At 42.5% G+C, this 16,729-nt stretch overlaps 1 protein-coding gene across 15 annotated transcripts in view; it reads left to right on the forward strand.

The window, feature by feature from the left end:
• Positions 1 to 16,729, forward strand: part of VPS13D (vacuolar protein sorting 13 homolog D) — a 218,683-nt gene that overhangs the window by 32,174 nt on the left and 169,780 nt on the right. For all 15 annotated transcript variants that reach the window (XM_045570624.1, XM_036460898.2, XM_036460896.2 and 12 more), the window contains 6 exons: positions 823 to 3,027; positions 4,745 to 4,896; positions 7,691 to 8,725; positions 10,982 to 11,072; positions 13,483 to 13,609; positions 15,099 to 15,279. In XM_045570624.1, coding sequence (XP_045426580.1) covers positions 823 to 3,027; positions 4,745 to 4,896; positions 7,691 to 8,725; positions 10,982 to 11,072; positions 13,483 to 13,609; positions 15,099 to 15,279 — 3,791 coding nt within the window. The remainder of the gene's footprint in view (positions 1 to 822; positions 3,028 to 4,744; positions 4,897 to 7,690; positions 8,726 to 10,981; positions 11,073 to 13,482; positions 13,610 to 15,098; positions 15,280 to 16,729) is intronic.

Raw genomic sequence — 16,729 nt, forward strand, 5'->3', positions numbered from 1 at the left:
GACATAGATGAGCAAACCCAGTGGTTTTTTCCTTTTAAATCCTCACTTGAGGAGGTTTTTTCCATTGATTTCTGGAGACAGTTGAAGAGAGGGAGGGGGGGGAAAGAGAGAGAAACATTGATGTGAGAGAGACACATCGATTGATTGCCTCCCGCATGCACTCTCATCAGGGCTGAGGAACTTGCAATTGAGATATGTGTCCTCGACTGGGAATCAAACCCCCAACCCTTTGGTCTTCAGGCCAACACTCTAATCACTGAGATAAACCAGCCAGGGCCCCAGTGGCGTGTTTTTGTAGTTGTCTTAGCTCTATTCGTCTGTACAAGAGAGTGTGAACCCTGGGGCTAGAACATGACATATTGAGAAGTCACTGCTTGCCCAGCACTGATCTAGGAGCTGAGGATATTGTGTTGAGTAAGATGGATGAGGCCTCTGTTCTTTTGGAACATTCTAGTGGGAGGAACAAAATGAAAAGCAAGCAAAGACTTGTGGAGAGTGATGTAAAAAGGGTTGGCAATAGCAGCTCAGCAGTGCAGCTCATGGTGGGGACGCCGTTTGGGGTAGCAACTTGATGGTTTGTGCACCCCTATATGTGTCCCTGTGTATCCAGCAGGTCTCTGTGTTTTTTCATGTTCAGATACTTTCTCTTTGCGCTTTGATTTCCAAATAATAGGTAAGTTCACACTGAGAAAAATGGTAAATACAGATATCAGCTTCGTGTTTTTGTTCATTTATTTTTATTAATTTGGGGTTGGTTGATTCTCTAAAGGAAAGAAGGCAAGAGCAGACATAGACTTTGAATCCTCTCTTTTTTACCTGCAGATGACTCCGAGAGGAAGAGTGTGGATGAGTCAGCCTCTGAAGAGAACCAGTTTAGTGACGACGAGTATATGACCCCTCTTGCCACACCTCCTAACACCCCACCCCCCGAGACGAGCAGCAGCAATGAGGAGAAAACACCTCCATTTTCTATCAGCGAAGAGCAGCTCCAAGCACATTTATTGAGCACGAAGATGTACGAGAGGTACTCCCTGTCATTTATGGACCTCCAGATCATGGTGGGACGAGTGAAGGACAATTGGAAGCATGTCCAGGACATTGACGTGGGGCCCACCCACGTGGTCGAGAAATTCAATGTTCACCTGCAGTTAGAACGCCGATTGATTTATACTTCCGATCCCAAGTACCCCGGAGCCGTGCTCTCAGGTAACCTGCCTGACTTAAAGATCCACATCAACGAAGATAAAATATCTGCCCTGAAGAATTGCTTCGCTCTCCTCACCATGCCAGAAATGAAGACTTCAGACTCTCAGATTAAAGAAAAGATTTTCCCCCAAGAGGGTCCGAGGGGAACTCTGCAGGACTCTGTAATGAACTTAACCCAGAGCATCGTGATGCTGGAGCAGCACACCCGGGAGGTCCTGGTGGAGTCGCAGCTGCTCCTGGCCGAGTTCAAAGTGAACTGCATGCAGCTCGGTGTGGAGAGCAATGGCCAGTACATTTCTGTGCTCAAGGTGTTTGGCACCAACGCTCACTTTGTCAAGAGGCCTTACGATGCCGAAGTGTCCCTGACTGTTCACGGTTTGCTCCTGGTGGACACCATGCAGACATACGGTGCAGATTTTGACCTTTTGATGGCGTCACACAAGAACTTGAGCTTTGATATCCCAACAGGAAGCCTCCGGGCTAGCAGGTCCCAGTCTCCTGTCTCTGGATCCAACATGGCCCCCTTCACTAATGTTGTCCCTGTGAGCGACCCGTCAGCTGCTGGTGTCTCACTTGACCGGATTCTCACCAAAGAACAGGAGTCCCTTATTAAATTGGAGTATCAGTTTGTGAGTTCAGAGTGCCCGTCAATGAATTTGGATAGCACTCTCCAGGTGATTTCATTGCAGGTGAATAATTTGGATATTATTCTAAATCCAGAGACAATTGTGGAGCTGATTGGTTTTCTTCAAAAATCTTTTCCCAAGGAAAAGGATGATTTGAGTCCCCAGCCTTTAATGACTGACTTTGAGAGAAGCTTTAGGGAAGAAGAAACTTACCAAGCTACCTATGAACAAAACACCGAGGTTGCAGTGGAGATCCACCGACTTAACTTACTGCTCCTCCGGACAGTGGGGATGGCGAATGGAGAGAAACATGGCAGAAAAATTGCAACTGCTAGTATAGGGGGCACCAAAGTCAACGTCTCAATGGGGAGCACGTTTGACATGAATGGTTCTCTCGGTTGTTTGCAGCTTATGGATTTGACACAAGATAATATTAAGAACCAATATGTTGTCAGTATCGGGAATTCCATGGGCTATGAAAATATCGTCAGCGATATCAGTTACTTCGAATCTGTATTTGTCAGAATGGAAGAGGGAGCTCTCCATGAAGCATTGAGTTTCACGTTTGTTGAGAAATCGAAGCAGGAATGTTTTCTCAACCTCAAGATGGCTTCCCTGCATTATAACCACTCCCCTAAATTTTTGAAGGAGTTGACATTGTCCATGGATGAGCTAGAGGAGAATTTTCGAAGTATGCTGAAAAGCGCAGCCACCAAAGTCACCACAGTGCTAGCTACCAAGACAGCCGAGTACAGTGAGATGGTATCACTCTTTGAAACTCCAAGGAAGACGCGGGAATCCTTTAGCTTGGAAGAGAATGAGATATATGGGTTTAGCCCAGCTGCCTCTCAGGCTGACACTGTGAAGCTGATCTTGAACATAAACATTGAATCGCCAGTTGTTTCTATCCCTCGGAAGCCTGGGAGCCCAGAGTTGTTGGTAGGACACTTGGGACAGATATTCATCCGGAATTTTGTGTCAGGAGATGATGAATCCAGAAGCGACCGTCTGCAGGTGGAAATCAAAGACATTAAATTGTACTCTTTGAATTGCACCCAGCTGGCAGGCAGAGAGGGTCCTGGATCTGACGCAAGCCGGGCGTCTTGCCCTCCCTCTGGGTCTGCCAGTACCAACAGCCAGGAGGAAGCTCATTTCACCCGACATGATTTCTTTGAATCTTTGCATAGAGGTCAAGGTGAGGAGTATTAATCATGTCTCATTTTATTTAAAGACTAGAAACCCAGTGCACAAAATTCAGGTATGGTGGTGGTGGTGGGGTCCCCTCTGCCCAGCCTGCACCCTCTCCAATCTGGGACCCCTTGGGGGATGTTGACTGCCGGTTTAGGCCTAATCCCTGGGACTGGCAGTCGGACATCCCTCTCATAATCCTGGAGTGCTGGCTCCTAATCGCCCACCTGCCTGTCTGCCTGGTCGCCCTAAGTGAGCCCCTCCCCACCCCCCGGCCTGGTTGCCCCTAACTACCCTCCCCTGCCAGCCTGGTCGTCCCTAACTGCCCTTCCCTGCTGGCCTAGTCACCTCCAACTGCCCTCTCCTGCCGGTCTGGTTGCCCCCAACTGTCCTCCCCTGCAGGCCATCTTGTGGTGGCCATCTTGTGTCCACATGGGGGTGGCCTTCTTGTGTGTTGGAGTATGGTCAATTTGCATATTATTCTTTTATTAGATAGGACTAGAGTACCGATGCATAAAAATCATGTAAGAGTAGACCTTCCTTCCCCTGGTTGCCTGTACTGGCTTCCCTCTGGCACCCGGGACCTGGGCTTTCCTCCAGCCGTTGACAGGCACTGGGATCCCAGCTTCCCTAGCAGTCCCAGCTTCATTTGGAAGGTCGTCTGGTCTAATTAGCATATTATGTGTTTATTATTATAGATTCCAAACCCAGCTCATGTATACTTTGCTTAAAGCAACAACAAAAACCTTTTCTTTTAGTATTATCCCCAGTTACTATTTACGAAATCACACTGGAATTTTAATAGAATGCTTCATATTAGGTTGATATGTTTTTAGCTTTTCCATCCAATGCCATATTTGGTGAAATCAGAATTTTTTAAAATGGCCCCCTTTGAAATTGGTTATATATAGAGATGTTTCAGGAGTGGATTCTGTTAAAACCAGTGTTTAATTTGGTGAAATACATCTGATTTTTTAATTTCTAGTTAAATATTTCCTAGTTAAATATTATACTCCAAGGCTGCTGGAGGGATTGACATAATAAGAATCTGAAATTTAGTCTTTTTAGTGTCCTACCCTTTTATAATGGGTTGGTTCAGGGTTCTAGAAATAAGATGCCTGCATTTGTGTTCCCAATCTGATATATTAAAACCCAACAGTTCAATCTGTTGGTCTTGGCATCCTCAGAAATCAGGTAAGCCCTGGAGCATGGCTTTATTTATTGGTGAGGAAATTAATGCCTTTGAGGAATTCTTCCTCTGTGCTTCTCAGATGTTAATTCACTGATTACTTACATGCTTACCCAACGATTGCTTTATCTGCTTGGTATAAAGGCTGTTCATTTAGAACCTTGTGTTGTTCAAATTCTGATTTGGGCCAATTAAGAGGAACCCATCTATGCCTGAAAGCTGGGTAAGGATGAGCAATTTGGTTTGAAAAATGCCAGCTTGGGGCTACGAGAAGCTTGTAAACCCTGGCCTGGATTCATGTTCACCACATCATGTTTTGAAGCCACCAAATGGAGCATGCCATGAAAATATTGTTTCTTTCTTGTATAAATTGATCTTGTGCCCCTGCTTGCTCTGAGTTTTGGTCTTGGGATAGTCATCAAAGTTTGTATTTAATCATGGACCTCCTGCTCTATTTTCTGTATCCTGCTCTTAATCGGTGATAACCAGTACATAGTAGTGTTTTCAGACTGTCATTTCTTCTCTCTTCTGCCAGCCTTTCACATCCTGAACAACACCACCATTCAGTTTAAGCTGGAGAAGATCCCTATAGAGAGAGAATCTGAACTGACTTTCTCCCTCAGTCCAGATGACCTGGGAACTTCTAGCATCATGAAGATTGAAGGGAAGTTTGTCAATCCGGTTCAGGTAAATAAGTACCTTGTGGATTTTCATGTCCAGACAGTTAAAGTCACCTGTTTTATATTTAGAATATATGTATTTATGTATTTTCATATCATATATAAACTATTGGAAGGAAAATATATAAACTCAAGGAAATATCATTAATGCATATTATTATTGATAACTTGTTCTAGTCAACATGGAGTCTTTTTTTTTTTTTTTTTTAAATATATTTTATTGATTTTTTACAGAGAGGAAGGGAGAGAGATAGAGAGCTAGAAACGTCGATGAGAGAGAAACATCGACCGGCTGCCTCTTGCACACCCCCCACCGGGGATGTACCCACAACCAACGCACATGCCCCTGACCGGAATCGAACCCGGGACCCCTCAGTCCGCAGACCGACGCTCTACCACTGAGCCAAACCGGTTTCGGCAACATGGAGTCTTTTTATTGTGTCCTTTTATCCCTGGGGAATCAGTCTTATCTGCCATCTTCCTGTGGAGGAGGGGTGTGTTTTATAAAGGAAGATGGAAGATCCTGAGTTCCATTGCCATTAAGAAACGAGGAAAATTATTGCTTAAAAAGTCAGTGTCTCTTTCCCAGGAGGACATAATTATTGTCTCTCTTTGACATAGTTGGCCCAACCTATAAAATAATCTGATTATCTGAGCTGTTGACAGATCCTTTCAAGGGAGAATTAGAATTAGTCTTGCCCGCTTTGAAATGAAATGGGCCTGGATAGGGATTTCTTGTGTGTGTGTGTGTGTGTGTGTGTGTGTGTGTGTACATACACTTGTCATCCCTTTTCCTTTAAAAGTGTAATTTTTCCTGCTTTCACAGGGATGAGAGAAAAGAGCATAACATTATAAAACAGCAAGGACAGGCAGGATTTTAAGACAGTGGATCCTAGGCTTGGGCATTAGCTGGTCATCAGTCTGTGTGTCAGGAGTGCTAACAGAATGTGTGTACTTCTTAGTATCAGTGGTTCTTGGATATGAGACTCTGGGTGATAGAACTGTCCCCAAAGCTTTTCTATGCATTTTCATCTTAAATCTAGCACATAATGTGAATTCTATTGAGTTCTATAGCCTTATTCTTATGGTTATCATTGATTTACTATGGTTTTTAATGATATTCTTTATTATAAATTATTTTAAATTATTAAAAATAATTTTAAGTAATGTAAAATATTTTATTATGAAAAACTTTAAACATACACAAAAGTAGAATATCTAATGAACCTTATGCACCCATCACTCAGATTTTTTCCCCAATCACTCGGATTTTAAGGCAAATCCCAGACCTCATGCCATTTTTATCTATATTTTTGAAATGTATCTCTACAGACTACATATATTTTGACACCCCTACAATAATATTATCATGTCTGATGAAATAAATGAGGATTTCTTAGCATCATTAAATTTTAATCCATTTTTCAAAAATGTCTTTTCACGTTAGGCTTGTTCAAATCAGGGTCCAGACAAGGTCTGCACGCTGCATTTGTGGATCTCTATTAATTTAGGTTTCCTCTCATTTCCCCCCATGCTATTATTTTGTTGTGAAAACCAGGTCATTTGCCCTATAGAATGTCCCACTTTCTGGATTTGCTGTTTGTTTGTGGTGTTACTTAACTTGTCCCCCCACATTTCCTGTAAACTGTAACTTAACTCTACAGATTTAACTGGATTCCGGTTCATTTTTTGTTTTTTTGTTTAGGCTAGACACTTCAAAGGTAGTGCTGTGGGCTTCACATTGCATTGTGTGGGAGACATGTAATGATTGGTTGTCTCTCTCAGTGATGCTAAGATGGGTGATTGTGTCCCGGTGGCAGGAACCTGATCCCTTCATTGCAAAATTCCCCGTCAGTCATTCATAGAAGAGCTTATTCTACATGGATGAACGGTGATGGGATAAACTATTTAATTAGGGGTTATAAAATGATTGCCTTCTAATTCCATCATTTCTATATCTGTTTGGAATTCCTCTGTTAAAAAATTGCTCTTAAGTAAATAAAAAAGTTGCTTGAAAATATTTTAGATGAGAAGTTGTAATTAAAAACAAAATAAGCCGAAACCGGTTTGGCTCAGTGGATAGAGCGTCGGCCTGCGGACTGAAGGGTCCTGGTTCGATTCCGGTCAAGGGCATGTACCTTGGTTGCGGACACGTCCCCAGTAGTGGGTGTGCAAGAGGCAGCTGATTGATGATTCTGTCTCATCGATGTTTCTAACTCTCTATCCCTCTCTTCCTCCCTGTAAAAAATCAATAAAATATATTAAAAAAAGAAGAAGAAAAGTAGCTTTCCTTAAAAAAAAAACCACAACAAAATAAGGGAGAAAGGAAATATAGGTAATAATAGATCATTAATACTACCATTAAGAGCAGTATCTATTTGTTTAGCTGTAAACATAGGTGGTTACACTGCTTGGTGATGATCAGAGGTTTTAGAACCATGGATCTTGTTTCTCAGCCCTGTGGTGCAACCACGCTGGACTTTTAGCAGCATCCCCTTCAGTTTCTGCAGTTGTTCTTATGTGGTTAGAAAAAGTGATTGAGGCCTACAACCAGTTGCACTTAATGAACATTTATTGTGTATAGGTTATTCCATGAGGTACCGGGGGAGGACCTTTAAACAGACAGGGTCAGAGAGAGAGGTAAGGACAGAAAAGAAACAAAAGAGAAAGTTCTTGCCATCAACTAATTTATAACTTCTTTGGAAACCCATAATAGGCAACTTTGGTAATTTTGGGGCAGTGCAGCTGAGTACAATTAATCATGGTAACAGAATAACGGAATTTTTTCTCTTTGCATACAGGTGGTGTTAGCAAAGCATGTGTATGAGCAGGTTTTACAAACGCTGGACAATCTCGTGTACAGTGAAGACCTGAATAAGTTTCCAGGCAGTGCTGCCTCCTCACCGTGCCCTAATTCTCCTCTGCCTTCCCTCAGTACCTGCGGAGAGCCTTCCCTGGAAAGGAAGGAGAACGGATTGTTCAGCCACTCCAGCCTATCTAACTCTTCTCAGAAGTCCTTGTCTGTGAAGGAGGTCAAATCCTTTACCCAGATTCAAGCCAACTTTTGTATATCAGAGCTTCAAGTTCAGCTAAGTGGAGATCTGACCTTGGGGGCCCAGGGGCTGGTGAGCTTAAAGTTTCAGGATTTTGAGGTGGAATTCAATAAAGACCATCCTCAGACCTTATCCATTCAGATTGCCCTGCGTTCTCTGCTGATGGAAGACTTATTGGAGAGAAATCCAGATTCTAAATACAAGAACCTGATGGTGTCTCGGGGAGCCCCTAAGCCGTCAAGTTTAGCACAAAAAGAATATCTTTCTCAGTCTTGCCCTTCGATATCCAATGTGGAGTATCCTGACATGCCTCGCTCTCTCCCCTCCCACATGGAAGAAGCTCCTAACGTCTTTCAGCTGTATCAGAGACCTACCTCGGCATCCAAGAAGAAGCAAAAGGAAGTCCAAGACCAGGACTGCCCTTTGACCCCACCTCCTTCTCCATCAGTAGATGAGCCCAAGACACTTCCTGGAAAGAGTAAATTTGATGATTCCTTGGTCCACATCAATATATTCTTGGTGGATAAGAAGCATCCAGAATTCTCTTCCATTTACAACCGAATTAACCGGAGCATTGATGTTGATTTTAACTGCTTGGATGTGCTCATCACACTGCAAACTTGGGTCGTGATTCTAGATTTTTTTGGAATCGGTTCCACTGCAGACAACCATGCAATGAAGGTCCCTGCGCCTGAGGACATTCTACAAAACGTGAAGTCAGAAGCAAATGCTCCGCTGGAGCCTGAGCTTCAGGATCCAGTTAACACCAGGCTGGATCTCAAGGTATCAGCTCCCTTTCACTCCTTGAAGTTCTAAGAATGAATTTTAGTTTGTTTATTGAAATTGGACCATCATGCATTTACTCTAGAAAATAGATTCATTGGCAGGGGAGCTATATAAATCTGTTACAAAAAGGTAGACAATGGCTTAGAAAAGGTTTGAGTGTAAATCCCATCTGGAGTCAGGGAAAGTAAACGGTTTAAAAAAACTTTTGTTGGTTTGTATAATTCAGTGGAATTACTTAGTTCCTCTGAGCCTCAGTTTCCTTATCTTCCATCATCTAATTAAGATAACAGATGTAGTTGGTTAAGACAACAGGACTGGGTAACTGCCCCTCAAAAATTGACTTTTTTAGAATAAGAACTTAAAAAAAAAATTTAATGTGAAGATTTTCAAATATATCACAAACAGAGGGAATCTATACTAATAAAAGCCTAGGTGGTCGTCATGTCCTGATGCTGCTATGCCATCACGCTGTCACAGTCCATCACCAGGGTGTGCAGGGCTTGACTCTGTGTGCATGCTGCAGGGGTGGGCCTCAGCGGCTGCTTGTGTGACTGCCCCTGGGGGTCCTGTGGCCACATGTGCTGCGGAGGTGGGACCCCTGGCTCTGGCCTATCTCTTTGGGGCAATTGATTGTGGGGCTCCTGCACTGTGAGGGGACACAGGCCTGGCTGGGGGGCCCCTCCCTTTCCCGAGTGCATGAATTTTGTGCACTGGGCCACTAGTCTGTGTATATAAAAGGCTAATAAGCAAAGTGTCCCCTCAGGAGGTGAACTGGAAAACCAGGAGTTTGATTGCTTGCTATCATGTGCGCTGACCACCAGGGGGCAGTGTGGAAAGAAGGGAGGCCCCAGCTGGCAACTGGGGAAAGAATGCAATGGCTGGCAGCTGACAGCCAGGGAAGGAAGGCCTTGGCTGGCAGCCGAAAGGCCCTGATTGGCCCTGATCACTGGCCAGGCCTAGGGACCCTGCCTATGTATGAATTTTGTGCACCGGACCCCTGATAGTATAATGAACGTCCATGTACCAAATCCTGTGGGAATCATCACATTTACTTTTCTCCTTGCTGAAGTATTTAAAGCAGATTCTAGATAACGTTTCATCTGTACAAACTTCAGTCTTCATTCCTGAAAAATACAGACTTTTAAAATATATCTACAGCCGAAACCGGTTTGGCTCAGTGGTAGAGTGTCGGTCTGTGGACTGAAAGGTCCCAGGTTCGATTCCGGTCAAGGGCATGTATGTTGGCTATGGGCACATCCCCCGTGGGGGGTTGTGCAGGAGGCAGCTGATTGATGTTTCTCTCTCATTGACGTTTCTAGCTCTTTGTCTCTCTCCCTTTCTGTAAAAAATCAATAAAATATATTTAAAAAAATATATATAACTACAATGCATTGTCACATATAACTGCCTTAGCAAGAATTCCTTGGTACTACGTACGTATTCCCTGATTGTCTCAAAAATGCTCGTTTACTTGTGCATTGTAGAGGAATGAAGGATTTAAAAAGCCTCATGTCTTTCCTTTGAGGTCTACAATTCAGTGGAATACTTTGCTTTTCTGAGCCATAGTTTTCTCATCTACAAAATGAGGAGAATTAAATGACGGGACATTTGAATTTTTTGAATGGAGATTCAAATAAGGTTCACATGTTACAGTTGTGTCATGTCTCTGAAATCTGTTAATTAAGCCAGTTTTCCTTCTCTTTTATTCCCCCTCACCCTCCATGCAGTTGACTTGTAGAAACTGGGTTAGTGGCTGTAAGGTGTCCCACATCTCGGATTTGCCATTTGATTCTTTTATCTTCTACTTTTAGAAATGGAAGTTAGTTCTAGAGATTTGATCAGATTCAGGTTCGAGTTTTTGGTAAAAACATTTTTTAAGTGGTGCTGAGTGCATCTGTTACACTATGCCAGGAGGTATAAGACATCTGGTTGGCCCACTTTTAGTGACGCCCCATTCATGCTAAGATAGGGGTTCAGGTGGTGACAGCATAGACAAGCAGCCATAGAGAAGACACTGCAGAATCTGGTTTGTATTGTAGATTGCCCCGTTGAGTTTCTATCTTATCAGCTCTCTCCTTAGTTCTCAGATTATGGTTCGAACTGGCTGAAGAAAACTGAAATGAAATTGGCATCAACTTGAAGTTTTACCTTTCTGCTTCTTCCTTTATTTTGTTCTCTTGTTCTGTGGAAGGACACCCTCCCCATCCTTCCCCGCAAGTAACATTTGTCTAACTTTGTCTTCTGTGCGTTTAGGTTCATTCGCTCTCTCTCGTGCTGAATAAGACCACCAGTGAGCTTGCGAAAGCAAATGTGTCCAAATTAATGGCACACCTGGAAATGATTGGTAAGTGGGGGAAAATCAAACTTGCAAAATCTGGTAAGAATTTGAACATCTTGCTCACAAATCTAATTGTCCTCACATGCTGAGTAAGGTGTGGAGTCAACGGCTTGATTGTGCTTATTGGCCTGGCCATGGTTTATGACAGTGATTCTTAGACGCTGCCTTACGGATGAGAATCATCTGGTCATCTTGGTGAAATGCAGGTGTCTGGCACAGTTCCCTCCCTCCTACCCCTATGTCAGGACTCGGATCCAGGAGGTTGGGATGGAGCCCTAGTGTCTGTGGTTTTAACAAACTCTATCTGGTGATTATATAATTTTTTTTTTTTTGTCTACACTGGAACATTTTTGAGAGTGAAAGGAGGCATTATTAATAATTACATCTGGGGAACGATTATTCGCTAATTACACTTGGTGTGTAACAGGCTGTTTCTGGGAAACTAGGGCATATGTTCGTTCTATCTATTGCAGTAAAGAGGGGGAGCCACCAATAGGGTGTATGATTTTAGGCAGGAAGGAAATATATAATTTTAAATATATTTTATTGATTTTTTACAGAGAGGGATAGAGAGTTAGAAACATCGATGAGAGAGAATCATCGACCAGCTGCCTCTTGCACAACCCCTACTGGGGATGTGCCTGCAACCATGGTACATGCCCTTGACTGGAATCGAACCCGGGACCCTTCAGTCTGCAGGCTTACGTTCTATCCATTGAGCCAAACCAGTTTCGGTGGGCAGGAAGATATTGTTGCAAGCCTGGGATTCTTTTTTTTTTTTTTTTAATTCTCATCTGAGGATGTTTTTACTGACTTGAGAGAGAGAGAGAGAGAGAGGGAGAGAAACATCTATCGGTTGCCTCCCATATGAAACCTTTTGGTGTACAGGATGATGCTCTAACTAATTGAACCACCCGGCCAGGGCCCTGGCATTCTTTCCAGTGGGACTCTGTAAGTTGCAATTTTTGTAGAAAAACTGTGATCATCTACATCAAATTTTAAATAGTAGGGATCTCTAAAGTGAATCAAACACTATTCCTCCTTAAGGACCAGGCAATGAAATATGCACGACTACAAGGCTCAAAGGTGACCCTGTAGTGAAAAACAAGAATGTCTTTTGGGAAAGGAATAAGCTAAACTTGAGATGTTTCTGCCTGGTATAAATCGGTGTCTAAAAGCTGCCTACCAGAGATAGTTCTTTAAAACTAGAGAAGCTTGGGTATTTCTTAGAGGACATTAAGAATAAAAAATTAGCCAAAACCGGTTTGGCTCAGTGGTAGAGCGTCTGTCTGCGGACTGAAGGGTCCGAGGTTTGATTCCGGTCAAGGGCATGTACATTGGTTGGGGGCACATCCTAGATAGGGGGTGTGCAAGAGGCAGCTGGTCGATGTTTCTCTCTCATCGACGTTTCTAGCTCTCTAGCTCTCTCCCTTCCTCTCTGTAAAAAATCAATAAAATAGCCGGGACCGGTTTGACTCAGTGGATAGAGCGCCGGCCTGCGGACCAAAAGGTCCCGGGTTTGATTCCGGTCAAGGGCATGTACCTTGGTTGCGGGCACATCCCCAGTAAGGGGTGTGCAAGAGGCAGCTGGTCGATGATTCTCTCTCATCGATGTTTCTAACTCTCTATCCCTCTCTCTTCCTCTCTGTAAAAAATCAATAAAATATATTTTAAAAAATAAATAAATAAATAAAATATATTAAAAAAAAAGAATAAAAAATTAGTATGTGCTTTTTGACTCATTGGGAGCTGAACTAGTAATTGTTTTTATAATGCTAATTATGATGATAAAAATTTATAGAAGCAATAGTTCATCATATTTCTTCTTACTATCCACCCCCTGTTGAGAATGACTATAGGTTCACTGCTCAGATGCCCGAGTTTTAGCATCCTTTCTGCCCGCCTTCCAGAGTCTTTAGTGTCTCTCTCATGAATACTGTTCTTATTTATTTGTTATTAAATCATACCAAAACCACTAAGGTTGCTTGAATACCTGACATATGTCTAATACTTCCTTTTTCATTTTTTAATCCATAGTACAATGAATAGAACTGAGGATATTTCACTAATTCTAATTAGGGGTCTACTCTCAGAATGGATCATGCTCCTATCTGTAGTTGTAAATGCTTTTCTCTTTAAATTGTGTATGCACTTAGTTTAATTTATCCCGTTGTAAACGTTCAAGTGTGATGTTGCCATGTCATTTCAGTCCCCTGCGGACTTTTGCACTGAGCCTACTTGAAAAATTGCATAAGACATTTTTTCTGGGTGTGTTAGAATGGGAAAATTTGTTTTTGTTATGTAGTTCGATCAGATGGTGGGAAGTCTGAGGCACGGGTATGTCAGTTTTGTTTCAGGCACCTTTACGGTGTGTGACAAAGAGGGTATGTAACATGTTCTAATCTAACGCCCCTAGAAGGAGACCTGGCCTTGCAGGGCAGCATCGGGAGCCTGTCGCTGAGTGACCTCACAGCCCACGGGGAGTTCTACCGGGAGCGGTTCACCACCAGGGGCGAAGAAGCACTCATCTTCCAGACTTTCAAGTAAAAACCTCCATTTTTCTCACTTGACCTTTATCACTATTGCTGGCTGTTTCAAATTAATGTTGACTAATCAATGAAGAAAAGACTTAAAAAATGTACCTTCTTACACAAAACTGGTATGATCTAGTTGTGAGGAATCCTGATTTCTATTGAAATGGATCCGAGCTGAAGTGGGCTCCTCGGGTTTCATAAACAGATGGGCATGATTGAAGTACTTCTGATTACCAAAAACTCTGGCTCATGCCGCTCTCCCGCTAACTGGTTATGTGATCTTAGGCCGCTCATTTCATCTCTGTGCATCTGTTTTCCTACCGAAATGTTGAGGGACTGAGATCGGTTTCCATCAGGCTGTAAACATTCTAGAATGATTGCAGCCTGAGAAAGTTGTTGAAGATATAGGTGTTAAATTACATCGTGCATTTTTTTTTTCTGTAGAAACAATCTATATTGAATCTTTTCAGTTTTAGAATTTAGAAGGCATCTGTAGGCCTGCATAGTTATTAAAAGGCAGAAAGTTTAAAACGGTGGTTTTTCAACCTTTGGGGGAGCTGTTAGAAAATACAAATATCCAGCTCTACCTCCTAATATTTTGGTGTAGGGTAAGGTAATGCTCAGTCCTCCCTGCCCCCCAGTTTGCCACAGTGCTTCTCATATTCAACCAGAACTGAGAAAACCTGTTTCTAAAGATAACTGGGAATTTTCCTTTCATTTTCAGGGGGAGTATGTCATATTGTACCGAGCATTTATTGTAGATTGATTAGTTTCTATTGTCACCTACCACAGTGGTGTGGTTCTATAATAAATGAGATAATTAATATAAAACTCTGAATTCTCTGTCAAGAATAGGTACTTAGCTAATGTGAGATCCTCTCCCTAGTGACTGTATGCTGTATATTAATTTATTATTATGACACCATGCTCCATACTCCAGTAAATTCAAAATCATTCGTAAGGTTTTCTAATTTGTCTTGGAATGTTGACGCTAAGCCTTTTTGGCCTGCGTTTCACTGGAGTTAAATTAAAACTTCTTTCTGCCTCCAGAAGAGTCTTCCCCAGGAACATCGGTTTGGTTGCCCAGTTTTCTTAGACATTGTTTCATGGTCTTATTTTTATTATCTTTTAAACCCATATTGTCACAATCATTGCTAGAACAGAGTGAGCAGGAATAATTGCTTTTCCTTAAAGGATAGGTGCAAGGTCTGACCACAGGGGGCTTGTGAATGAGTCCTGGAATTGGGAGTGAGCTTGTGCTTGGAGCCGCCCCTGTGTCCAGCCCTGCTGTCTCACATCAGCCTTCTATTTCACATCCTCAACACTTATCGAAGCTCAGAAAGGGAGTGATTATTGGAGTTCACTTTGTAAAACTTGATGTGGATTTCCATTTTAATCCTTAAGTGTGTTCTCTAGGGAAACCCCAAGCTCAGTCCTAGTTGTCTTCCAATCCTGACTTGCGTCTTGCCGCCGTTGAGCCACATGCTGCCGTTGGCAGGTACGGCCGGCCCGACCCTCTGCTGCGGCGGGAGCACGACGTCCGCGTGAGCCTGCAGATGGCCTCGGTGCAGTACGTGCACACGCAGCGCTTCCAGGCCGAGGTGGTGGCCTTCATTCAGCACTTCACGCAGCTGCAGGACGTCCTGGGGCGCCAGCGGGCCGCCATCGAGGGCCAGACGGTAGGTAGTCTCGTTTCCCCAAGCTGCCTTTTCAGTCTGACTGGTTAGTGGGACTTGTAAGCCGCTAAAGCTAAACCTGGAAAATGTCACTAAAGCTTTTAGGTAACTTAATGCTTACTAATTCCTCCATATAGCTAGTTATCTATAGAAATCTTACTGTAATCTGAGACTTATATTTCTTATTCATTGTTGTGAATACCTAGTTACCTTTAAAGTTTAGCTTTAACCTTCTCTAAAAATGATCAATGAAATTTATGGATAATATTTAAGACTCTGGCCCTCCTAGGACGTGAGTGAGGATTCTTCTATTGGAAAGTGGTCCTGAAGAATATATATAAAGAGGGCTTTTTTTCAAATAGAATTAGAATTTCCCAAAATGCTTCTTGCTCCCTTAATGTCTTGGGAGTCTTTCTGTGGCACATCCTGGGCCAAAAGAAACACCTAATGGCTTCCCATTTACGAAGTATCAATAATTAAGACTAAATAAGTACATATGTCCTAACAACTTAGTAGCTGCTTGAAAAATAATAACACATAAGTGAAAGAATAATATTTTTATTTCATTCTCAAATAATCACAACTTCTCAAACTTGGAATTGGATTGAACATGACAACCCAAATTTCCTGTTGCGCATTTACTTCCTCATGGTTCTTGCTTTTTGTCACAGCAGCTGCTTAAGACCTAGCTTCACAAAGATGAGACATCCTTGAAAGGATGTCACATGATTTAGTATTGAATATGAACTAACTCAAGCTAGTTGTTTGCATTTTGCGGTGTCTGACAGATGACATGTTTATCTAAAACTTTAACATGGCCTGGCCACCCACTTGTGAGTGGGCAGCAGCATCTTATAGTGTCCTGGTGCAGTTTGGGAACCATAGAAAACAATTATGTAGTTCTATTTTTAAAAATATATTTTTATTGATTTCAGATAGGAAGGGAGATGGAGAGAGAGCTAGAAACATCAATGATGAGAGAGAATCATTAATTGGGTGCCTCCTGGCCCCTGCCTCCCCCCATTGACCCTGAAACTGGGCATGAACCCTGATGAAATTGAACCATGATCTTCTGATTCATAGGTCGATACTCAATCACTGAGCCACACCGGCTGAGCTGTGACTTGCTTTCTTTGGTCACTGTGCTAATAAGATTCATCCAGATTTATTACTGTGATTGCATTTAATTTATTTTCACTGTGATAATTCATTGTGTATAATAACACACATGGTTTATTCACTTTCCCGTTGAGCACTTGGGTTGTTTACAGTGTCTCTCAGTGTACATGTATGTGTTAGAGTTTTTCTGAGATACTTAGGAGTGGAATGTTTGGGCCGGAGAGATACATACTTCTCTTTATAAGATAATGCCAGGTTGTTTTCAGAAATGGCCCCTCCATTACATACTCCCATAGACAATGTGTAAAGAATTCCTTTCATTCATATCTTTTTC

This window comes from Pipistrellus kuhlii, unplaced genomic scaffold (genome assembly GCF_014108245.1).
Source record: "Pipistrellus kuhlii isolate mPipKuh1 unplaced genomic scaffold, mPipKuh1.p scaffold_m20_p_34, whole genome shotgun sequence".
Taxonomy (NCBI): domain Eukaryota; kingdom Metazoa; phylum Chordata; class Mammalia; order Chiroptera; family Vespertilionidae; genus Pipistrellus; species Pipistrellus kuhlii.